We start from the raw sequence: 26,489 nt of genomic DNA on the forward strand, positions 1-26,489 counted from the left end.
TGTACCATTCATGTATTAGGGCAGAGTCAGAGGTCTGCTCATTCGTTTGTACAATGCTGAAGGTGTAGCCTACCTTGATGGTGAACTTTGGCATTGTAGCCAGACTTCCTGATGCGTACCATCTCCAACATGCCCGTGTACCTCATCTGCTGTAAGACTAGAGCATCGTCAAACACCATCTCCTTCTGTAAGGAACACAGACACCAGAGTTGCATCAGTAAATGCATTAAAGTGATGCAAATTCTGTCATCAATACTGACTGTAAGTCGCTCTGGATTTCAGCGTCTGCTAAATGACCAAAATGTAAACACTATCATCCTACGTAACGCATACATGTGACCCTACCTTCTCAGCATTGGAACGAATACAGTGGATGAAGAAAGGCTCTGCTCTGCCCACAGTCTCCAGCAGCTGATTGAGAGACGCCTGCAGAACAACATCGCATCACGTCAGTCAGCTGAGTTAATGGAGGCTCCACTCGCTGTGTGCTTCTCCCATTAGTGATCTTTAATGGAGTTGTAGTGATACACGACGCTACTCTATTCTGGTCAGGCTGGTAGGTGTGTGTGTGTGTGCGAGTGTGTGCGAGTGAGTGAGTGTGTGTGTGTGCGCGAGTGTTTGTGAGTGAGTGTGTGTGTGTGTGAGTGTGTGTGTGCGCGAGTGTGTGTGCGAGTGTGTGTGTGCGCGAGTGTGTGTGTTTGTGTGTGTGTGTGTGTGCAAGGGTGTGTGTGTGTGTGCGAGGGTGTGTGCGTGGGAGTGTGTGCGCATGTGCGTGTGTGAGGGTGTGTGCGTGCAAGTGTGTGTGTATGTTTACGAGTGTGTGTGTGTGTGTTAGTGAGTGTGCCTGCGTGTGCGCGCGCGGCCTGCGTGTCTGTGTTGGGGAAGCAGACCTGGAACTGAGCGCTGATGCTGGACGGTTGCTTCCTCTGGTGTGGGTGTAGCGGAGAGCGGGTGGTGCGGTCGTGGAGCAGAGAGCGGGTGGTGCAGTCGTGGAGCGTCAGACCCACTATGTGCTTCAGGGACCGGGAGTTCATCAGATTCTGTGGGACAACACACACGTCAATCAATCAATCAACCAATCAATCAATCGTAAATAAAGCTTGATTTGATAAAATAAATAAAGCTTGATAAATAAAGCTTGATTTGAATCAATCAAATCCATCAATCAATCAAATTACACCTGCACTGCAATGATGTAGTGTTGTAATATGGTTATAGATAAGGCCATGAGGTTTTCCTGTCTACATGAACCAAACCAGGAACAACTCCCGGCCCCAGGTAAAAGTGTATGGACGGTAGTACAGTAATATAAACCATAGAAATCCCTTTTTGATAATGTCAACTACTAATACATTACCTTAGGAATGAGCTGCTTGTTCTTCCTGCCTTTGGTCTTTCTATGTGGAGAGAAGACCGAGATGGTGATGAACTGGGTTTTACAGCCAAAGATGGAGGACAAGGACCAGTATATAGAATGCCTTCAGAAAATATTCACACCCCTTGACTTTTTCCACATTGTGTTGTGTTACAGCCTGAATTTAAAATGGATTCAACTTAGATTTTTTGTCACTGGCCTAAACACAATACCCCATAATGTTAAAGTGCAATTATGTTTTTAGAAATGTTTACAAATTTAATAAAAAATGAAAAGCTGAAATGTCTTTAGTCAATAAGTATTCAACCCTTTGTGATGGCAAGCCTAAATAAGTTCAGGAGTAAAAATGTGCTTAACAAGTCACATAATACGTATGAATGATTACCTTAACTCTGTACCCCACACACACACAATTATCTTTAATGTCCCGTCAGTCGACCAGTGAATCTCAAACACAGATTCAACCACAAAGACCAGGGAGGTTTTTCAATGCCTCATTTTTTTTATTTTTATAAAAAAAGCAGACATTGAATATCCCTTTGAGCATGGTGAAGTTATTAACTACACTGTGGATGGTGTATCTATACACCCAGTCACTACAACGATACAGGCGTCCTTTCTAACTCAGCTGCCGGAGAGGAAGGAAACTGCTCAGGGATTTCACCATGAGGCCAATGGTGACTTTAAAACGGTAACAGAGTTTAATGGCTGTGATAGGAGAAAATCAAAATATCAAAATATTCTAAAACATGCATCCTGTTTGCAACAAGGCACTAAAGTAATACTGCAAAACATTTGGCAAAACAATAAAACATTTGTCCTGATTTCAAAGTGTTATGTTTGGGGCAAATCCAATACAACACATTACTGAGTACCACTCTTCATATTTACAGGCATAGTGGTGGCTGCATCATGTTATGGGTATGCTTGTAATCGTTAAGGACTGGGGAGTTTTTCTGAATAAAAAGGAAACAGAATGGAGTTAAGCACAGGCAAAATCCTAGAGGAAAACCAGGTTCAGTCTGCTTTCCACCAAACACTGGGAGATGAATTAATCTTTCAGCAGGACAATAACCTAAAACACAAGGCCAAAACTACAATGGAGTTGCTTATCAAAATGACAGTGAATGTTCCTGAGTGGCCGAGTTACATTTTTGACTTAAATCTGAAAATAATTGTCTAGCAATAATCAACCACCAATTTGACAGAGCTTGAATAATTGTGCAAATGTTGCACAATTCAGGTGTAGAAAGATCCTAGAGACTTACCCAGAAAGACTCACAGCTGTAATCGCCACCAAAGGTGTTTATAACATGTATTGCCTCAGGGGGTTGAATACTTATCTAAATCAAGATATTAGTGTTTTTCTTTTTTTAATGAAGTATTTATTTTATTTTATTTTTTTTACAAATGTTAGGATTGTTCCTCCACTTTGACATTAGAGTATTTTGTGTATATCTTTAAATCCATTTGAATTCCACTTTGTAACACAACAAAATGTGGAAAAAGTGAAGGGGTGTGAATACTTTCTGAAGGCGCTGTATCTACGTCTGGACAATGATAGGCCTGGCTACAGCAGACTAGCCTTCAGCAGGTTCGCAGTGTTTGCAGTACAGTGGGTAACATTCCATCAACAACCTGCGTCCTGCATTCCCACCATTCCACTTACTTCCTGTTCTCATAGTTGGCGAAGACGTCCTCTAACTCCTCCAGAGGGGGGTCATCAGACCGATCGAACGAGAAGTCCAGCCAGGAGCTGTGGATAGAGAGGAAGGATGAGTTAGTTGAATCTGGTGTGCTACTGTTTGGCTGGAACAGAAGCCTGCATCCACACCAGTCCTCTGTGGATAGGATTGGCCATCCCTGGGGTAACTGGTAACCCTCTCCTACCACCCTGGGGTAACTGGTAACTCTCTCCTACCACCCTGGGGTAACTGGTAACTCTCTCCTACCACCCTGGGGTAACTCTCTCCTACCACCCTGGGGTAACTCTCTCCTACCACCCTGGGGTATCTGGTAACTCTCTCCTACCACCCTGGGGTAACTGGTAACTCTCTCCTACCACCCTGGGGTAACTGGTAACTCTCTCCTACCACCCTGGGGTAACTCTCTCCTACCACCCTGAGGTATCTGGTAACTCTCTCCTACCACCCTGGGGTAACTGGTAACTCTCTCCTACCACCCTGGGGTAACTGGTAACTCTCTCCTACCACCCTGGGGTAACTCTCTCCTACCACCCTGGGGTAACTCTCTCCTACCACCCTGGGGTAACTGGTAACTCTCTCCTACCACCCTGGGGTAACTGGTAACTCTCTCCTACCACCCTGGGGTAACTCTCTCCTACCACCCTGGGGTAACTCTCTCCTACCACCCTGAGGTATCTGGTAACTCTCTCCTACCACCCTGGGGTAACTGGTAACTCTCTCCTACCACCCTGGGGTAACTGGTAACTCTCTCCTACCACCCTGGGGTAACTCTCTCCTACCACCCTGGGGTAACTCTCTCCTACCACCCTGAGGTATCTGGTAACTCTCTCCTACCACCCTGGGGTATCTGGTAACTCTCTCCTACCACCCTGAGGTAACTGGTAACTCTCTCCTACCACCCTGGGGTAACTGGTAACTCTCTCCTACCACCCTGAGGTAACTGGTAACTCTCTCCTACCACCCTGGGGTAACTCTCTCCTACCACCCTGGGGTAACTCTCTCCTACCACCCTGGGGTAACTCTCTCCTACCACCCTGGGGTAACTCTCTCCTACCACCCTGGGGTAACGCTCTCCTACCACCCTGGGGTATCTGGTAACTCTCTCCTACCACCCTGGGGTAACTCTCTCCTACCACCCTGGGGTAACTCTCTCCTACCACCCTGGGGTAACTCTCTCCTACCACCCTGGGGTAACTCTCGCCCATCACCCTGGGGTAACTCTCGCCTACCACCCTGGGGTAACTCTCTCCTACCACCCTGGGATAACTGGTAACTCTCTCCTACCTGGACAGTCTCTGTAGAGCCAACATGGGTCTCCTCTTCAGTTCCCCTGTAATGCGACAGGAGGTGGGTTTCGCCAGACCTGTAGAGTACACAGAACACAGGCATCTCATCATCATCATCATCATCATCATCTTCTCCATACCTTAGTGTGGCAAGTCACATCTCAACCTGACCAGGAAAAAGAAACTCTGCCAATTACAATTATAGGCTACTTATATGCTAATGAATATGGCCCAGAGCTTTCCCAGGCTTGGCCAGTTCATGTTATGAAGAAAATCTTTGAAAAGCTCTGATTGGACAGGTCAAGGTAAATGTCCTTAAAAAGCAGTGTACCTGCGGCTGCCCGGCGGCGCCCGGCCTCCTTGAAGACTGCTATTATGCGTATGGTGGACCGGAGGATTCCCCATCGGAAAACGGCCACAGGATCTGACCCCATCATCTGACGCATGAACGCCCGCTGACTGCTGCGTAGTAACGACACGATCTCCGGACGCACGTGGTCCGTGTTCTTCTCCCGGAAATCCTGACAGAGAGGAGGAGATGAAGAGGGAGGAGATGAAGAGGGGAAGAGAGCAGATAGAGGGAGGGAAAGAGAGGAGAGAGAGGGAGGGGAAGAGAAGAGAGAGAGGGGAAGAGAGGAGAGAGAGGGAAGGGAAGAGAGGAGAGAGAGGGAAGGGAAGAGATGAGAGAGCGGGAAGGGAAGAGGAGAGAGAGAGAGGGGAAGAGAGAAGAGAGAGAGAGGGGAAGAGAGAAGAGAGAGAGAGGGGAAGAGAGAAGAGAGAGAGAGGGGAAGAGAGGAGAGAGAGGGAAGGGAAGAGAGGAGAGAGAGGGAAGGGAAGAGAGGAGAGAGAGGGAAGGGAAGAGATGAGAGAGAGGGAGGGGAAGAGATGAGAGAGATGGAGGGGAAGAGATGAGAGAGCGGGAAGGGAAGAGAGGAGAGAGAGAGAGGGGAAGAGAGAAGAGAGAGAGAGGGGAAGAGAGAAGAGAGAGAGAGGGGAAGAGAGGAGAGAGAGGGAAGGGAAGAGAGGAGAGAGAGGGAAGGGAAGAGAGGAGAGAGAGGGAAGGGAAGAGATGAGAGAGAGGGAGGGGAAGAGATGAGAGAGATGGAGGGGAAGAGATGAGAGAGAGGGAAGGGAAGAGAGGAGAGAGAGGGAGGGGAAGAGATGAGAGAGAGGGAGGGGAAGAGATGAGAGAGAGGGAAGGGAAGAGAGGAGAGAGAGGGAGAAAGATGGAAGAGAGTTAAGAGAGCAGTGTGATGTGAAGACAGAGCTGTACTACATGCCATAAGACATTGCCCCCTTGTTCTATATAAATATTCATGTTTATATACAGTATGTACAGTGAGAGAAAAAAGTATTTGACCCCCTCTCAATCAGAAAGATGTCTGGCTCCCAGGTGTCTTTTATACAGGTAACGAGCTGAGATTAGGAGCACACTCTTAAAGGGAGTGCTCCTAATCTCAGCTTGTTACCTGTATAAAAGACACCTGTCCACAGAAGCAATCAATCAATCAGATTCCAAACTCTCCACCATGGCCAAGACCAAAGAGCTCTCCAAGGATGTCAGGGACAAGATTGTAGACCTACACAAGGCTGGAATGGGCTACAAGACCATCGCCAAGCAGCTTGGTGAGAAGGTGACAACAGTTGGTGCGATTTTTCGCAAATGGAAGAAACACAAAATAACTGTCAATCTCCCTCGGCCTGGGGCTCCATGCAAGATCTCACCTCGTGGACTTGCAATGATCATGAGAACGGTGAGGAATCAGCCCAGAACTTCACGGGAGGATCTTGTCAATGATCTCAAGGCAGCTGGGACCATAGTCACCAAGAAAACAATTGGTAACACACTACGCCGTGAAGGACTGAAATCCTGTAGCGCCCGCAAGGTCGCCCTGCTCAAGAAAGCACATATACATGCCCGTCTGAAGTTTGCCAATGAACATCTGAATGATTCAGAGGAGAACTGGGTGAAAGTGTTGTGGTCAGATGAGACCAAAATGGAGCTCTTTGGCATCAACTCAACTCAAGCTATAGAGGAAGCCAACCAGTGTTTGGAGGAGGAGGAATGCTGCCTATGACCCCAAGAACATCATCCCCACCGTCAAACATGGAGGTGGAAACATTGTGCTTTGGGGGTGTTTTTCTGCTAAGGGGACAGGACAACTTCACCGCATCAAAGGGACGATGGACGGGCCATGTACCGTCAAATCTTGGGTGAGAACCTCCTTCCCTCAGCCAGGGCATTGAAAATGGGTCGTGGATGGGTATCCCAGCATGACAATGTGATTGCCAACAAGGGTTTTGCCACCAACTACTAAGTCATGTTTTGCAGAGGGGTCAAATACTTATTTCCCTCATTAAAATGCAAATCAATTTATAACATTTTTGACATGCGTTTTTCTGGATTTCTTTGTTGTTATTCTGTCTCTCACTGTTCAAATAAACCTAGCATTAAAATTATAGACTGATCATGTCTTTGTCAGTGGGCAAACGTACAAAATCAGCAGGGGATCAAATACTTTTTTCCCCTCACTGTATGTTGTTAAACACATTTCTAAGTCTGCTAGGATTTCCTCAGAAAATGTTAGGCATTTCAACCATTTTGTGTGTATAATTTTTTTGTACAACTTCCTTCAACATCATTGGTTTACATCCCTACCTTGATCTGGTACTTGATGGTCCCAGTGAAGTGTTGTATGATGAAGGCTGGTTCCATCACCGTTGTGGGGACGAAGTACGGGTTATCATGATGCTGCTGCTTGAACTTCTCCAACAGGGTGTTGTCTGTGGAATGGGGGAGACTGAGGACATGGAGAGAGAGACAGAAAAAAAGGACAGTGGACAGACTGTTAAATTAATCTCCACTCAACACTGATCTGAAAAGACCTAGCTAGGTAAAAGCTATAGAGGAAGCCAACCAGTAAGTTTATTTTCACCTGTCCACTTCCTCTAGATCAGTGCTGATAAAGGTATAAGACAAGGAGAGGATGTAACTACAGACTATTGAGATACAGCCATGTGACCTGACCTAGTTGTAAGGTAAAACTCCAGGCTCTAGTTGTAAGGTAAAACTCTGGGCTCTAGTTGTAGGATAAAACTCCGGGCTCTAGTTGTAGGGTAAAACTCCGGGCTCTACTTGTAGGGTAAAACTCCGGGCCCTACTTGTAGGGTAAAACTCCGGGCCCTAGTTGTAGGTAAAAAATCTGGGCCCTAGTTGTAGGGTTAAACTCTAGGCCATAGTCGTAGAGTAAAACTCTAGGCCCTAGTAATAAGGTTAAACTCCGGGCCCTAGTTGTAGGGTAAAACTCCGGGCCCTAGTTGTAGGGTAAAAACTCCGGGCCCTAGTTGTAGGGTAAAAACTCCGGGCCCTAGTTGTAGGGTAAAAACTCTGGGCCCTAGTTGTAGGGTAAAAACTCTGGGCCCTCCTTCTAGACCTACTTGCTCTCCTCATCCAGTAGGTGGAACAGTCCAGTGGGTTTCTGGCTGATCAGATGGATACAGCCCAGGTTGTCTGTGTAGTCAATGGGGCTCCAGCTGATCCCCTCTGCCTGGTACTCCTCCTGGAATACATGGATGAATTAATAAATGGGTGGATGGATGAGTGAAGGGATGAATGGACGGATGAGTGAAGGAATGAGTGGATGGATGAGTGAAGGGATGAATAGATGGATGGATGGGTGGATGGAAGAATTGGTGAATAGATGGATGGATAAGTGGACAAATGGATAAATGCTTTATTGATCACCAAGGGGACATTTTATGAAATACTTTACATTAACGTACCCTTTAAGGGGTGTAGTAAAGGGTTTATTAGTAGTGTATAGAATTCACCTGCTCCAGCTTGAAGATGTGCTGGTTGAAGTAATACTGAACTTTCTCGTTGGCATAGTTAATACAGAACCGGTCAAAGCTGTTCGTCTGGAAGTCCTCAAAACCAAATATATCCAGGATACCTATAGACAAACACTTGAACAAACAAACAATATTATTATAAATTATTTGAAATGCAAATGATTTACCTGAATTCTGTCATCAACCAGTTCTGATTATATTTATCCTCCCCTGGGCCATATGTCAACAGCAGTGCTTCTGTACCACTTTCCCTTACTAATACTTTATGTTAAGCTGCATTGAAAGTTTGTCAAACAAATGGTGGGGCAGCGGTTTTGACTGGAAGTGATAGTTACAGAATGTGAAGCGAAAGGCTTAAGGTTGGGGTTAGGGTTAGTACAGATTTGGGTTGTCTCTGGGTTAGGGTTAGTACAGATTTGGGTTGTCTCTGGGTTAGGGTTAGTACAGATTTGGGTTGTCTCTGGGTTAAGGTTAGTACAGATTTGGGTTGTCTCTGGGTTAGGGTTAGTACACTGACGGGTTGTCTCTGGGTTAGGGTTAGTACAGTGACGGGGTGTCTCTGGGTTAGGGTTAGTACACTGACGGGTTGTCTCTGGGTTAGGGTTAGTACAGTGACGGGGTGTCTCTGGGTTAGGGTTAGTACAGTGACGGGGTGTCTCTGGGTTAGGGTTAGTACACTGACGGGTTGTCTCTGGGTTAGGGTTAGTACAGTGACGGTGTGTCTCTGGGTTAGGGTTAGTACAGTGACGGGGTGTCTCTGGGTTAGGGTTAGTACAGTGACGGGGTGTCTCTGGGTTAGGGTTAGTACAGTGATGGGTTGTCTTACAGAGACAGCCTCCTCCATGTCTCGTCTGTTGAGCAGAGCGTGGTTGATGCGCAGGATGATCCAATCAAACAGAGAGCTGTACAGAGACATGGCCATCGAGTCCCGCACTGTCACAGCCTAGGAAGGACAACAACAACATAGTTACAGCCTAGGAAGGACAACAACAACATAGTTACAGCCTAGGAAGGACAACAACATAGTTACAGCCTAGGAAGGACAACAACAACATAGTTACAGCCTAGGAAGGACAACAACAACATAGTTACAGCCTAGGAAGGACAACAACATAGTTACAGCCTAGGAAGGACAACAACAACATAGTTACAGCCCAGGTAGGACAACAACAACATAGTTACAGCCTAGGAAGGACAACAACATAGTTACAGCCTAGGAAGGACAACAACATAGTTACATCCTAGGAAGGACAACAACATAGTTACAGCCTAGGTAGGACAACAACATAGTTACAGCCTAGGAAGGACAACAACATAGTTACAGCCTAGGTAGGACAACAACATAGTTACAGCCTAGGTAGGACAACAACATAGTTACAGCCTAGGAAGGACAACAACATAGTTACAGCCTAGGTAGGACAACAACATAGTTACAGCCTAGGTAGGACAACAACATAGTTACAGCCTAGGAAGGACAACAACAACATAGTTACAGCCTAGGAAGGACAACAACATAGTTACAGCCTAGGAAGGACAACAACAACATAGTTACAGCCTAGGAAGGACAACAACATAGTTACAGCCTAGGAAGGACAACAACATAGTTACAGCCTAGGAAGGACAACAACAACATAGTTACAGCCTAGGAAGGACAACAACAACATAGTTACAGCCTTGGAAGGACAACAACAACATAGTTACAGCCTAGGAAGGACAACAACAACATAGTTACAGCCTAGGAAGGACAACAACATAGTTACAGCCTAGGAAGGACAACAACATAGTTACAGCCTAGGAAGGACAACAACAACATAGTTACAGCCCAGGAAGGACAACAACAACATAGTTACAGCCTAGGAAGGACAACAACAACATAGTTACAGCCTAGGAAGGACAACAACAATAGTCAGTAACATATGCCCACATATGACCTGAGTCTATGCACGCATGACTTTAAAGCACTTTGGATAGAAGTGTCTGCTAAATGGCATGTATAAAAAATCAGGTGGTAGCTATAACAACAGATTGGAGTTTCCCCTGTCATGTCATGTGATGTTAAAACCCCTACCTCCTTGAGAGTGTAGTGTAGAACTAGGGTGTTGTTGGCCGTCATTTGTTTCTTCTTAGTCAAGGCCTCCACCAGCAACTCCTGTTTGACCTATAGGAACAGAGCAGACTGTCAGTCAACACAATGTACAAGTGGTCCTTTAGCTTGAGCAGGTGACACATTTGAAGTCGGAAGTTTACATACACTTAGGTTGGAGTCATTAAAACGTGTTTTTCAAACACTCCACAAATTTCTTGTTAACAAACTGTAGTTTTGGCAAGTCGGTTAGGACATCTACTTTGTGTATGACACAAGTAATTTTTCCAACAATTGTTTACAGACAGATTATTTCACTTATAATTCACTGTATCACAATTCCAGTGGGTCAGAAGTTTACATACACTAAGTTGACTGTGCCTTTAAACAGCTTGGAAAATTCCAGAAAATGATGTCATGGCTTTAGAAGCTTCTGATAGGCTAATTGACATAATGAGTCAATTGGAGGTGTACCTGTGTATGTATTTCAAGGCCTACCTTCAAAATCAGTGCATCTTTGCTTGACATCATGGGAAAATCAAAAGAAATCAGCCAAGACCTCAGAAAAAAAATTGTAGACCACCACAAGTCTGGTTCATCCTTGGGAGCAATTTCCAAATGCCTGAAGGTACCACGTTCATCTGTACAAACAATAGTACGCAAGTATACACACCATGGGACCACGCAGCTGTCATACCACTTAGGAAAGAGACGCGTTCTGTCTCCTAGGGATGAACGTACTTTGGTGCGAAAAGTGCAAATCAATCCCAGAACAACAGCAAAGGACCTTGTGAAGATGCTGGAAGAAACAGGTACAAAAGTATCTATATCCACAGTCAGGTTATGTCCTATATCGACATAACCTGAAAGGCCGCTCAGCAAGGAAGAAGCCACTGCTCCAAAACCGCCTTAAAAAAAGCCAGACTACGGATTGCAACTGCACATGGGGACAAAGATCGTACTTTTTGGAGAAATGTCCTCTGGTTGATGAAACAAAAATAGAACTGTTTGGCCATAATGACCATCGTTATGTTTGGAGGAAAAAGGGGGTTGCTTGCAAGCCGAAGAACACCATCCCAACCGTGAAGCACAGGGGTGGCAGCATCATGCTGTGGGGGTGCTTTGCTGCAGGAGGGCCTGGTGCACTTCACAAAATTTATGGCATCATGAGGAAGGAAAATTATGTGGATATATTGAAGCAACATCTCAAGACATCAGTCAGGAAGTTAAAGCTTGGTGGCAAATGGGTCTTCCAAATGGACAATGACCCCAAGCATACTTCCAAAGTTGTGGCAAAATGGCTTAAGGACAACAAAGTCAAGGTATTGGAGTGGCCATCACAAAGCCCTGACCTCAATCCTATAGAAAATGTGTGGGCAGAACTGAAAAAGCGTGTGCGAGCAAGGAGGCCTACAAACCTGACTCAGTTAGACCAGCTCTGCCAGGAGGAATGGGCCAAAATTCACCCAACTTATTGTGGGAAGCTTGTGGAAGGCTACCCGAAACGTTTGACCCAATTTAAAGGCAACGCTACCAAATACTAATTGAGTGCATGTACATTTCTGACCCACTGGATTGTGATGAAAGAAATAAAAGCTGAAATAAATAATTCTCTCTACTATTATTCTGACATTTCACATTCTTAAAATAAAGTGGTGATCCTAACTGACCTAAGACAGGGAATTTTTACTAGGACTAAATGTCAGGAATTGTGAAAAACTGAGTTTAAATGTATTTGGCTAAGGTGTATGTAAACTTCCGACTTCAACTGTATAATGAAGATTTTGATTGATTGGACAATACATATTTATTGATTGACTGGACAATAAATATATTGATTGACAGTGATTGCCCTAGCTTGAGCAGGTGAGACAAATATATTGATTGATTTATTGAGAATGGTTTATTTTCAAATTCAATAAGGCACCATTACATAGTATCAATAGCAGCTAATGCTGAATTATTTAATTATTTGACCATTTAAAATAGTCATAAATAGACAATACACAACAAAATCCATCAACAAAATAACATCTACCTTCAGCAGGTCAGACAGGATAGAGAGGACATCTGCTGGCCCTGCCTCCAGCCCCTGGCCGTCTTCTGATTGGCTGTACGTCACGTTGCCCAGGTACAGGATGGCAGAGAGCACAGAGAAGATCCTGTATAACACACAGTTAGGTCACTATACACCTGGACTACCCAATACACCTGGACTACCCAATACACCTGGACTACCCAATACACCTGGACTACCCAATACACCTGGACTATCCAATACACCTGGACTACCCAATACACCTGGACTACCCAATACACCTGGACTACCCTATACACCTGGACTACCCAATACACCTGGACTACCCAATACACCTGGACTATCCAATACACCTGGACTACCCAATACACCTGGACTATTCAATACACCTGGACTACCCAATACACCTGGACTACCCTATACACCTGGACTATCCAATACACCTGGACTACCCAATACACCTGGACTATCCAATACACCTGGACTACCCAATACACCTGGACTATCCAATACACCTGGACTACCCAATACACCTGGACTATCCAATACACCTGGACTACCCAATACACCTGGACTACCCAATACACCTGGACTACCCAATACACCTGGACTACCCAATACACCTGGACTACCCAATACACCTGGATTATCCAATACACCTGGACTATCCAATACACCTGGATTATCCAATACACCTGGACTACCCAATACACCTGGACTACCCAATACACCTGGACTACCCAATACACCTGGACTATTCAATACACCTGGACTACCCAATACACCTGGACTACCCAATACACCTGGACTATTCAATACACCTGGACTATCCAATACACCTGGACTATTCAATACACCTGGACTATCCAATACACCTGGACTATTCAATACACCTGGATTATCCAATACACCTGGATTATCCAATACACCTGGACTATTATCTGGCAAGCTAAGCTACTTTGTTAATATAACCATTGTTTGACTGCCGTTATAAAGTTCGTATGATTCCACAATGCTATACTCGGGGTGCGCTCTGTGTCGAGACCGCTGAAGTGGGCAGAATTAATTGAGGAAACATGATAACGCTCTGAATTTTGGAACTGCCTTTTTCGCAATTCACAACAATGTCATTGCCGATCAAAGATAGTTACTCTATCATTACTAAATGTCCGTTTAATTTGCTCTGAAATCTTTAGATAGTGGCGCAGACAAGCCGACAGGGTGGCGCAGCGCCGCTCTTATTTGGGGAGAACCCTGGCATAATGACCATATATTGGTTTTAAACACTTTAAAATGGGCACTTCTGATTTTTGGGGTATTTCCCAGGACTCTCTGGATAAATATTAAATGATGATCTTCGGGATAATATGAATCCCTACTGGGTAGTGGTATAGGTTACTACACCATCCTCATTTTCTAGGGTACCATACATACAGGACATTCATTCACACAAAACATTAATGGTTTACGAGCTAGAACATAATTACATAGAGATGCACCCCAGTAGGTCTACAGATCAGTAACTGGGTTGTGCTCCTCTCTATACCACGCATGCCAGGCCCCGAGGTCAACATCAGATGCCCGCTGCTGTAATGCTCCCTGTATTTCCCCCTGCTACGTCTGACCCAGCTCTAACCTGCTGCGGCTATGGGAGAGGGAGGAGGAATTACTGGAGAGTTGTGTTCTGTTACAGGCATACTGTTTTAGTTCCATGAGGTATGACACCAACTCTTCAGGAAAAAGATCAGATCAGGGCTGAAGAAATGGAACATGGTACTGGAGATGTTAAGAGGAGAGGATAAGGTTTCTGAGCTATGATAAATTGTTTCTCTCTCTCGTTCTTCTGTCACTCTCTCTGTCCCCCTCTCCGTCTCCCTCAATCTGTAACCCTACAGTACCCATACGTACTGTTTCTTGGTAGGGACCAGGAATCCCACCATCTCCATGGCCTGATGGAGCCTCTTGAACTCATGCCTGAGGTCCTCAGCGTCTTCTAAATGAAAGTCCTCCTGCAAAGTGATACACACACAGAGAGAGAGAGAGAGAGAGAGAGAGAGAGAGAGAGAGAGAGAGAGAGAGAGAGAGAGAGAGAGAGAGAGAGAGAGAGAGAGAGAGAGAGAGAGAGAGAGAGAGAGAGAGAGAGAGAGAGAGAGAGAGAGAGAGTCTGACTGACTGACAGAGTACCTGTTGGAGGTATATGCAGTCTTCAGGCTCAGTGTGTGTGTCAGGGTTTCCGTTAGGGTGCATAAGCCATTAGGACAGGGTTCAGAAACTTTTTCTGTCCACGAACCCATTTTGATATCTGAAAATTCTCACGACCCCAACCATGTGAAAGAAAGTATGTATTTCCAGCCAATGTTTCCTTGTTTTATTTTGGGCTATGGCAGTCAATTGAACAACATTCTAACAAAACATTCTATATATATTTATACTCCGGACTCCGACATTGCTCGTCCTAATATTTATATATATATTTCTTAATTCCATTCTTTTACTTTTAGATTTGTGTGTATTTTTGTGAATTATTAGATAATACTGCACTGTTGGAGCTAGGAACACAAGCATTTCGCTACACCCGCAATAACAGCTGCTAAATGTGTATGCGGCCAATACATTTTGATTTGATTTCAACAATATTTCTGATTGTCTTCTCAACTCACCATCACATACTTTTAATGTGGGGCTATGACAGTCAATTGCAAATTAGTCTGACAAAATGCCTCTAATGCCGCATTCAAAACAACTGGGAATTTTCTCACCACCCCTAATGAGATGGGTGTGCTTGATGCATGTCGCGTCGGAGCTTCTCAAAGTCAGGGGGCATGGTCAACAGTGCGCACCTCATTTCTGCGGTCACATCCAACCTGGATCGATATTTGTTTTTTCTGCTCTGAGGGAGACTGCAGGGTCAGGAACCAAAACTCCTCCGTAATGACCCGTGAATGCATTGTCTGCAGCATTCGGTCACCGCTCGAAAGGCCGCACTTGACTGTTGCACTTGAATCATTCCGATTCAAGCGCAACGGTCAAGTGCAGCCCCCACGAGCTAAGGGCACTCTGGTTGAATTTTATCTTTCAGATTTCAGTCAGTTTCATTTAAATTTTTAAGGTTAACCACATTACAATGATTGTCATATCAGGCAACCCCACAAGCGGTCGCGACCCCAGGTTTGGGAACCGCTGCATTAGGACCTCCACCCACGGTGTTCAGAATGACAGAAATCACATTTAGATTATGGTAATGCATCTTAACAGAACATGTAACTTATGTAATGAAGCAGCCAATAAAACGTAATTTGCCAAAATGCCATTCATGGGAAAAACACCATTCTAAACAGCGCACCTGGGAAAAACACCATTCTAAACAGCGCACCTGGGAAAAACACCATTCTAAACAGCGCACCTGGGAAAAACACCATTCTAAACAGCGCACCTGGGAAAAACACCATTCTAAACAGCGCACCTGGGAAAAACACCATTCTAAACAGCACACCTGGGATAAACACCATTCTAAACAGCGCACCTGGGAAAAACACCATTCTAAACAGCGCACCTGGGAAAAACACCATTCTAAACAGCGCACCTGGGAAAAACACCATTCTAAACAGCGCACCTGGGAAAAACACCATTCTAAACAGCGCACCTGGGAAAAACACCATTCTAAACAGCGCACCTGGGAAAAACACCATTCTAAACAGCGCACCTGATAGCGGTTCCATATGTGACAGAGATGAAAATCTCTGTTAGAAACATAGAAAGAGGTGGAACCTAAAGATGCAACAACTAGTTTGGGTTGCTAATCTGAGTAGGATTGTGCCTTTGGCTTCTGGACAACGAAAGAAAGTTGATATGAAAACCGATGTAACAGCAGAGAAACAGCATAGCGGTGTATCCAATAAGAAAGTAAATAGAAATACATTTGCCAAAATTATATAATTTCTCCAGCCTATACATAAATAAATTAAAAAATTAAAAATACTTCACCAGAAAGCCACAGAGGAACCGAGGACCATGAGCTTCTTTTTTTTTTTTTAATGGCTGTGGATTGTTTCAAATCACAAGCTTTTAGGCCTCAGCCTATTTGTGAAGGCTGCAATTTGGGCAGCGCACCTGGCAGTAGGCCTAGCTTATTATTGAGTTCCAGCTGTCAGTGAAAAGCATCTAAAATATGTGTGAAGATAATGCGTCTTGAGTATAATTTAAAATGTTGAGACAAGAACAAGGGGAGGGGTGTGTGGCCAAGAAATAGGTCAGTCTCTCTCCAGAATAGCTCCGCTGTCTCCCGCTAATTCTTGCGTATTCATTGTTTCTTTGTGTGAATTGCCCTTTGATTTTTTTGATCAATTTTCAGTATATATATGTCACCGGTAGTAAATGTACCATTAATCCCCATAATTTGGTTACATTAATTTCTGTTAACGCATGTATTAATTACAGTCATTTACCATTCTCATTCTCGAAGTGGATATGTCGTTTGCAGAGTTCACAACCTGCTACACTTGTGAGAAACACGTTTTGGTTCATTTCATAACCATCATTTTAGGAGATTTGTGAATGTTTTCATTGTCTTTTGTTTGGAGTGCTCCATGTGAGCAGTGAGCATGTGTCTGATTTCTCTGTCCTGATAACGTTGAGGGAACTCGTGCGCCTGAGCACGCATAGGACCTGGCCTGCTGCGCCGAAATGTAGGAAAGTGTTTTTTTTTAAACATCCATTGCGAATGATGATATATTAAAACTATAGTTCCTCACTGTAAACTATTTTTTTTATCTTTACAACAAGCTCCCGCTCGATAATCACCAATCCTCTGTGTGAAAGAGCAATGGAAGTTATTGGCCTATAGGCGATGAGTTCCATGCGCTCATTTCTTTCAGTGGTGGAAAAAGTACACATTTTCATACTTAGTAAAAGTATACCTTAATAGAAAATGATTCAAGTAAAAGTCAACGTCACCCAGTAAAATACTACTTGAGTAAAAGTCTAAAAGAATTTGGTTTTAAATATACTTAAGTATCAAAAGTAAAAGTATAAATAGTTTCAAATTCCACAAAAATTTGCATATAAAAAGCATAACTGGCAGATTGGTAGAAATTTAATAAATTGTAAACTTGAAACTCACGCTCCGCCTCTGAAGTCTTTATAAAAGAACTGCCTCAACATTTCCATGGTGGGATTTTGGCCTATAGGCTACTTTGAAGCAAGACATGCCTCATAATATGAAATAGAATGTTCAGGTTTCAAACAAATAACTATGTTTTCAAAATGCATACTGCCTCCAGCTCACATTGTAAAGTGGTGGTGAGGCGCTGGTAGCCTGTTGTCTGCACTTTGATAGTGAATGGGAGGCGCGCTTCAATGACCAGTTGAGAAATACAAATAGTAGCACTTTTTTAAATCGTGCACCAAAACTGTTTTTAAGACACGATTTAATTTAGAATTGTTGCGCAATGAATGGGCTTATAAAATCACTTTTTCCTCCAGCAGCAACCAGCTGAGGATCAGCAGGAGAAATCCCGCTCAAAATAATCTCTGTATGCTGTGTGCACGTGATAGTTGTGTTGGATAAATAAGATACATGATGACTAACGAAAATACACACATGCCAATTTAACTACACTATATTATGTAATAATATAGACTGATAAGCATGACGGTCAAATGTATTTCCATCGACTGGTATTTCCATCAATAAATAAAAAGCTTTATTTTGCAATGGGATTTTTTTTCTCCCGGTCATTTGGGACAGCAACAGTAACCGTTTTATTTATCGGCTTTTCATTCGTTTTTTTTTTAAATCGGTGAAAAGCTGGCAAATCCCTGGTGTGTGTACCTCATGTAGCAATGTGTAGTCTTCAGGCTCAGTGTGTGTGTGTCTGTGTGTGTGTCTGTCTGTCTGTGTGTGTGTCTGTGTGTGTGTCTGTGTGTGTGTCTGTGTGTGTGTGTAAATGTGTTGCAGGTATGTGTAGTCTTCAGGCTCTGTGTGTCTGTGTGTCTGTGTGTCTGTGTGTCTGTCTGTCTGTCTGTCTGTCTGTCTGTGTGTGTGTGTCTGTGTGTGTGTGTAAATGTGTTGCAGGTATGTGTAGTCTTCAGGCTCAGTGTGTCTGTGTGTCTGTGTGTCTGTGTGTCTGTCTGTCTGTCTGTCTGTGTGTGTGTGTGTGTGTGTCTGTGTGTCTGTCTGTCTGTGTGTGTGTGTGTGTGTGTGTGTGTGTCTGTGTGTCTGTCTGTCTGTCTGTGTGTGTATGTGTGTGTACCTGTTGCAGGTATGTGTAGTCTTCAGGCTGCAGAAGACTGAACTCTCTCTGCTCCTCCTTGGACGCCCCCACCAGCAGGTAGTAGAACACGTGGTAGCTCCTAGAGGTCAAGGGTCAGAGGTCAAACTGTACTGTAGAGAGGGCCCCAGTTAAAAACTACAGGCCCCAGTTAAAAACTACAACTACTGTATTTCCTAGTCAGGTAATGTAGTTAGGAACAACTTAGGGCTCCAGTCATATACTGTCAATCATTAGTGTATGAATCAGTAATAAACAGTTGGAACTAATTGGTTGAACTGGAGCGATTGTGTGATTATTTGTCAAGCACCAACTTGACAGCTACTTACACCAACATTTACAAACCCTTTATAAAGTATACCTTTAACGTAGCTGAGGTTAAGTGTTACCTAGACGTTTATTTTACATAATTATTATCAATTTTTCAGCGTGAGAGTAATTCTGTCTAACCTAATATTTGTTCAGCTGCTAAAAATGGGATCTGTACAACAGTTTCATTTCTACCTTTCTACCGGACGGTTTGAATTCAAGTCTACTTCACTGTCTTATTATGTTACACCTCAGACCAGGTTAAACTTGAACTGCAGTCACAGGAGCACATGCTGTGTGTTTGGCATTAACCCCACACAGCCTGTTAAAGTGATGTGTTCAGAGAATTGCAGATACTAACTATGACAAATGAAAAGCTCCTGTACAAATTCATGATCTGAGATTTTAAGTCAAAACGGGAATTTCCTGACTTAAGCGTTCGTAAGAAAACTGAGTCGTGCTGGATGCACTAGTTCCTGTATGGGGCCTGATTCACTGTGAGCCAGTGTCGAGATAAGAAATCAACTCTGGCTTTCGCGCTAGTCATTAATTCACATCAACAGCGCGGACATTTGGGTCATGTCTTCTCTGCTAGTCAATCCATACCTCTCATTCTTCTCTCTAAACACCAGCCGACACTTTTCCAGGAAGTACTTCTCTACTACCGCCCTGCAAAGGAGACAAACAGACAATCAATACAAACCAAACATCTGACAGAAATGTGGTTTGTTTACAAATTCTTGATTTATGAACTTATGTTTGCTTACTAAAATCAAATCAAGCCAAATGGTTGTGCTGTGAAATTAAAGGTTACGATGGCAGCAGTTTAAGCGACAAAGTCCCCTGTGTTCGCCGTGACACTGACAGCAAGGAACTACACAAATAAACCAATGAATTACAGTTAGATTCCATTTTAACCAGAAACCCACCAATTAAAATGTGGTTGACCTTTGATGAGGAAATGCCCTAATTATAGCCTGTTCCCAGATCTGTTCTCTTGCCAACTCAATTGCAGTCATTGTCAAGTCAAACATGCTGTTTGGCATGGTAATTCCATAAGGAGTTGGCCAACAGAGCAGAATCAGACTGGCACCCAGGTTAACCAAAATAAACCACTGCACTGAATAAAAAGTGATGGATAGTTTGTTTCTGTGATGTTGCTGCTATCATGCCAAGTCATGCAAAGACAGATGGTGTAGAGTATGTGTTGATAACATGATAACACTGCCTCACCCTCTCACCACCCCACTCTCCAGATAGTTGACCTGGATAAACTTCCCAAAGCGACTGGAGTTGTTGTTCTGAGCCGTCTTAGCATTGCCAAATGCCTGTTCAGAAACAGAGAGAGAGGGGATATTATTTACAATTCGAATAAACTGGTGAGGTACTGTAAAGGGTTGAGTAACCGTAAGCAAGTTCCTCTAGAATTACTTGGCAGATACAAAACATTTCCAATGATGTGCTGCTGTGAAAAGACATTAACTAAAAGTTAAGGGGTTGTATGCTAAGATGACCCAACATGAAAGCTATCATATAAGTGCAACGCTTTGCTCCAGACACTCGTATGTTACTGTGATTAGGTTGTTTACTAGATGAGCAACGTGATTTTGGGAGGAAATCACATGACTAGCCACAGAATGTCCAAAGTGTGACGACTTTCTCGTGACATTCTGAGAAGGGACTTATTTCATGATAACTTGTTACAGTCAGAGTCACTAGCCTGATTGATAAGAGCATTGCGTAGGCATATTGTAGGAAACGCACCAGTTACTGATAATGAAACTGAAACTCGGACGCAGACACCCACACACCACTGTGTGCTGTTTTTTCTCTGGTTAATAGATACATTCAGATAACACAATGATCCGAGTAATAACACGACACAGTTGTTTGACCAAACCAGGGTCGTTTTCAGTAGGACCCTGAAGGTTGACCCAGCGGTTGGACTTTAACAGTGAGCAGGCATACGATGTAGATGTGCTTTTTCTTGCCCAGACGGAGGCTTTTTATTTGCAGTGAGGAAAAAGCCAGCGAAACCTTAGAATATTTACAAAACAAAAGAAAATAAACTGGATGTTGCAACAACAGGATCATAACCTGAATCAAATACAAGCTTGTTCAAAAGGAAACCCAGGTTCAATAATTGCCTGTTAACCTGGCAGCCGACCTGTTCCCTATCTGTCCAACCAGCAAAGAAAGAACAGGCTTCTTACAGCAATTCCCATCATACATCAGCCAATGAGAACAAGCCAATTCACATCATGGCCAATTATCAATCACAAGGCATGAAATACCAAACAACATGTTCAGTTAAATAAAAAATCCACCCAAAACCACTAATTCCTATAATTTACAGTGTTACATAAAAAAATGTGAGAACAATATTTTTTTGTGAACAAATGTTGTTTCATTTTGTCATTATAGTAAGGTTGGTAGCATCATGTGAAAATCGTTGTGAAAATCTGTTGCAGCTCGACTACAAAATCCAGAATGCAATGCTCTCGCTATGGGCTGGCTGGCTAGCTAGCTAGATACAGCAATACCAGAGTCAATATCAGCATGTGAAGTAGCTAGCTAGTGCAGTTTGTTTAGAAAATAATGTACTTTTTACTCCATACATTTTCCCGACACCCAAAAGTATTCATTTCACGTTGAATGCTTACAAGACAGGAAAATGGTCAAATTCACACACTTATCAAGAGAACATCCCAGTTCATCCTACTGCCTCTGGTGGACTCATACATGCTTCATTTGTAAATGATGTCTGAGTGTTGGAGTGTGCCCCTGGCTATCCGTAAAGAAATAAAAACAAGGCAATTGTGCCATCTGGTTTGCTTAATATAAGGAATTTTAAATGATTTACACTTACTTTTGATACTTAAGTAGAATTTTACTGACTTTCACTTGAGTCATTTTCTATTAAGGTATCTTTACTTTTACTCAAGTATGCCAAATTGGGTACTTTTTCCACCGCTGGTCAATATCAGCATGTGAAGTAGCTAGTTGGCTGTAAAATCGCCTAAACAAACTGCACTATCAGGAGTCCACAATCTCACCATGTTCAACCTGCAGATCGTTGTGTCTCACAGAGTGGAGTCTGATATTTACAACGGCACCATGCAACGCACCCTGGACTGAAGAGACAGACAAATAGGATACATGTGTTAGACCCTCTGTTAAATAAAACATTTCTAGGTAGGAACATAAAAAAATATGATCAATGGCTCATTCGAAAGAACACAACCTCCAGCTTTATGACTTGGCCAGTGTTGAAATCTGACATGTATAATAGACGTTTTCACAATCTAAAAGTCGTATTCCTATTAACTTCCAGTGTAGTGGGAGCGGCTTTATCGCAATGCTATGTCATACTGACCGAATTTCTTCCTGTTTGAACGGCAATAGCTCAGATACACATGAAACATGAAACGACCTAGGGAATCGATAGAGCATCGCTCAGAGATGCACAAAAACAATATAACATTCAAAATAGGTGAATCTTTCCTTTAATAAACGTACACGTATTTTCCTAGCACACACTTCAATACTTTAGAGCAGGGTTCTCCAACTGGCTACCTGCGGGCTGAATTTGACCTGCGGGTGATATTATTTGGCCTGCGGGTGATATTATTTGGCCTACGGGTGATATTATTTGGCCTGCGGGTGATATTATTTGGCCTACGGGTGATATTATTTGGCCTACGGGTGATATTATTTGGCCTACGGGTGATATTATTTGGCCTGCGGGTGATATTATTTGGCCTGCGGGTGATATTATTTGGCCTGCGGGTGATATTATTTGGCCTGCGGGTGATGTTATTTGGCCTGCGGGTGATATTATTTGGCCTGCGGGCTGAATTTGGCCTACGGGTGATATTATTTGGCCTACGGGTGATATTATTTGGCCTGCGGGTGATATTATTTGGTCTACGGGTGATATTATTTGGCCTACGGGTGATATTATTTGGCCTACGGGTGATATTATTTGGCCTACGGGTGATATTATTTGCCCCCCCCCCAAATTCTCTGAGCATTTTTTTTATTGGTGGACATAAAAGACTATAAAAACACCAGCAAATCAGCTCCAAGTGACTTACATTTGGGAAATCTGTTCCAAAGTATTCCCACGCATTATAGAGAGATGTATGTGTCCGTATACAAGGTTTGAAATGACAGGGTTCTAAGTCCTCTAGCTTCACAATGAGATAGGGTGCAGGCCAGGCAGCAGGCTGTTAGCCAGCCTGTCAGCTTAGTGGAGTTTGCCCCTTAGCACAGTCAGTGTAGTCAGCTCAGTTTTCCCCATTGAGGCCGTGTCTGTGCCTCGATCTAGGTCGGGCAAAACTGAACATGGCGGTGTTAACCTTAGCAATCTCACTAGAATAAAGGCCTCCTCCATTCTTGTCATTATCAAATCAAATCAAATTGTATTGGCCACATGCGCCGAATACAACAGGTGCAGACATTACAGTGAAATGCTTACTTACAGCCCTTAACCAACAGTGCATTTATTTTTAATAAAAAAAGTAAAATAAAACAACAACAAAAAAGTGTTGAGAAAAAAAGAGCAGAAGTAAAATAAAATAACAGTAGGGAGGCTATATATAGAGGGGGGTACCGGTGCAGAGTCAATGTGCGGGGGCACCGGCTAGTTGAGGTAGTTGAAGTAATATGTACATGTGGGTAGAGTTAAAGTGACTATGCATAAATAATTAACAGAGTAGCAGCAGCGTAAAAAGATGGGGTGGGGGGGGGGGCAGTGCAAATAGTCCGGGTAGCCATGATTAGCTGTTCAGGAGTCTTATGGCTTGGGGGTAGAAGCTGTTGAGAAGTCTTTTGGACCTAGACTTGGCACTACGGTACCGCTTGCCGTGCGAAATAGATTATTGAAAGAGATTGTGATAATACCTCACATCTCAAAATAGGACTACTTAATGTTAGATCCCTTACTTCCTAGGCAGTCATAGTCAATGAACAAATCACTGATGATAAACTTTATGTGATTGGACTGAAACATGGTTTAAGCCTGATGAATTTACTGCGTTAAATGATGCCTCTCTTCCTGGTTACACTAGTGACCATATCCCCTGCGTCTCCCGCAGGTGGATTGGTTGCTAACATTTATGACAGCAAATGTCTTTTTTTTTTTTTTTAATACAGTGTTTTCATCTTTTGAGGTTCTAGTGATGAAATCTATGCAGCCTACTCAATAACTTTTTATAGCTAGCTACTGTTTACAGGCTTCCTGGGCCATTTACAGCTTTCCTCACTGAGCTCCCTGAATTCCTATCGGAGTTTATAGTCATGCAGATCACCTTTCCAGACTCTCTCCACCTACCCAAGGAGGTTAAAAATCTGTTAACCACCTAACCGAGGATCTGAACTTAACCTTGCGCAATATCCTAGATGCAGTCCCAGGCTTTTTTCAGTCTACTCGACCTGAGTGGGTTGAGTCACTGACATGATCTTCCTGTGCAGTTTTGCACCCCCTCGGGCTCGTGCGGTGAGGGGGGGGGATCTTCATGGGCTATACTCTGCCTTTTTTTCTCAGGGTAGTAGGTTGGTGGTCTGTTGATATCCCTCTGGTGGTGTGGGGGCTGTGCTTTGGCAAAGTGAGTGGGGTTATATCCTGCCTGGTTGGCCCTGTCCGGGGGTATCGTCGGATGGGGCCACAGTGTCCCCCGACCCCACCCCTGTCTCAGTCTCCAGTATCTATGCTGCAATAGTCTATGTGCCTGTGGCTAGGGTCAGTCTGTATACAATTACCCAGTGTAATGCGATTATGGATAATGTAATGCAACTGGCTATTTAGACTCTGAGAGCAGAGACAAAAGGTACCAACTGTATACATTACAAACAGTACTGAGGTTACTATAGTAACTACCTAGTGTGCTTCTGACTTCCTGACAAAAAAAAATTCCCTGAAGGCGGAAAGGAATTAGTACATGTAATATAACTTCATACACGTCCTTTAATAAATAAGTAATTCTACTTTATATATTGGCTCCCCTTTATTCCTGAGCACCGTGAGAAGAAAACCATCAAGCTATGATGATGGACATGGTCAAAGTGAACCAAAATCAGGGATTGACTGTGTCATCTGCCTGTAGGCTATTTGCACTACCATCTCTGTAAGGTTACAGCAGGCGAACTGATATCAGATAGATAAGACAGTGGTGTGGTCAGTGGTGTGAGAGAGACACAGGTTAGTTTTACTGCATGTTCTGTTGTTGTTCACACTGTCCTCAGTTACACTACACCGGAGGGAAATCCACTTCACACAACCTACTAATTTACAACTATTTCCTGTTTCCTTCTCACGGAGCTTAATAGATACTCTGAAAAATACTCTAGCAAATAATCAGCTAACTTCCCTCTCCAGCAGCTATGCAAACCTCAGAGTCTGACATTGACTGCCAACAAAGGAGGAACGTAATGTAATGACAGACGGAGAGACTAGGAGAAAGAGAGAGAGAGAGAGATTAGAAGGAAACCTGTTGTTAAGGAAATAAACAGGAAAACCCCCAGAGAGAACCCTGTTGGACCTGTTCACGGAGATTAAACAATTAAAATACTCTCTGAGTTACTGACTGACAAGGCCTGCAATGCACCTTGGGTAGGGGCGGGGTACGGTGGGACCCAGGCCTTTGCCTGTGCGGTAGGTATTTCCCACACCAGATGGAATGCAGCTTTGGCAGAGAATGTTTTGCTTCCCTGACAGCTGTATAGAAAACACAGTGCATCCCAAATAGGCACTCTATTCCCTATATAGTGCACTACTTTTGGCCCGTAGGACTCTGGTCAAAAGTAGTGCACTATATAGGGAATAGGGTGCCGTTTGGGATGCAGCCATAGTGTTTGTCTTTTCATTGACACATCAAGCTGTAAATAAAGAAATCAGAGGCCACACGTTCAGGTGCAAATAGTAGTTCTCTGTTCATGTGTGTTTGTTTCTTACTTAGGTACAGTGCCTTCGGAAAGTATTCAGACCCCTTGACCTTTTCCACATTTTGTTAGGTGACAGCCTTATTCTAAAATTGATTAAATAGTTTTTTCCCCCCTCATCAACCTACACACAATACCTCATAATGACAAAGCAAAAAGATTTTTGCAAATGTATTACAAATAAAAAACTGAAATATTCAGACCCTTTACTCAGTACTTTGTTGAAGCACCTTTGGCATCGATTACAGCCTTGAGTCTTCTTGGGTATGACGCTACAAGCTTGGCACACCTGTATTTGGGGAGTTTCTCCCATTCTTCTCTGCCTTTTGAAAAACTCCAAGCGGGCTGTCATGTGCCATTTACTGAGGAGTGGTTCCGTCTGGCTACTCTACCATAAAGGCCTGATTGGTGGAGTGCTGTAGAGATGGTTGTCCTTCTGGAAGGTTCTCCCATCTCCACAGAGGAACTCTGGAGCTCTGTCAGAGTGACCATCGGGTTCTTGGTCACCTCCCTGACCAAGGCCCTTCTCCCCTGATTACTTAGTTTGGCCGGGCAGCCAGCTCTAGGAACAGTCTTTGTGGTTCCAAATTTCTTCCATTTCAGAATGATGGTTCTTGGGGACCTTCAAT

The 26,489-nt window shown here is 43.6% G+C and overlaps 1 protein-coding gene across 1 annotated transcript in view; it reads right to left on the reverse strand.

Moving 5' to 3' along the window:
• LOC311098830 (unconventional myosin-IXb-like) overlaps positions 1 to 26,489 on the reverse strand; it is a 53,435-nt gene that overhangs the window by 24,501 nt on the left and 2,445 nt on the right. Inside the window, exons 3-19 of the mRNA XM_084139399.1 lie at positions 20,152 to 20,246; positions 19,525 to 19,587; positions 18,592 to 18,691; positions 14,249 to 14,349; positions 12,341 to 12,464; positions 10,288 to 10,377; positions 9,046 to 9,162; positions 8,199 to 8,333; positions 7,806 to 7,927; positions 7,027 to 7,168; positions 4,699 to 4,888; positions 4,366 to 4,444; positions 3,045 to 3,131; positions 1,358 to 1,397; positions 891 to 1,040; positions 346 to 426; positions 42 to 185 (exon numbers count right to left, since the gene is read on the reverse strand). Of these exons, the coding sequence (XP_083995525.1) occupies positions 42 to 185; positions 346 to 426; positions 891 to 1,040; positions 1,358 to 1,397; positions 3,045 to 3,131; positions 4,366 to 4,444; positions 4,699 to 4,888; positions 7,027 to 7,168; positions 7,806 to 7,927; positions 8,199 to 8,333; positions 9,046 to 9,162; positions 10,288 to 10,377; positions 12,341 to 12,464; positions 14,249 to 14,349; positions 18,592 to 18,691; positions 19,525 to 19,587; positions 20,152 to 20,246 (1,860 nt within the window). The remainder of the gene's footprint in view (positions 1 to 41; positions 186 to 345; positions 427 to 890; positions 1,041 to 1,357; positions 1,398 to 3,044; positions 3,132 to 4,365; positions 4,445 to 4,698; positions 4,889 to 7,026; positions 7,169 to 7,805; positions 7,928 to 8,198; positions 8,334 to 9,045; positions 9,163 to 10,287; positions 10,378 to 12,340; positions 12,465 to 14,248; positions 14,350 to 18,591; positions 18,692 to 19,524; positions 19,588 to 20,151; positions 20,247 to 26,489) is intronic.

This window comes from Coregonus lavaretus, assembly GCF_964263955.1.
Source record: "Coregonus lavaretus genome assembly, chromosome: 23".
In the NCBI taxonomy this organism is placed as follows: Eukaryota; Metazoa; Chordata; class Actinopteri; order Salmoniformes; family Salmonidae; genus Coregonus; species Coregonus lavaretus.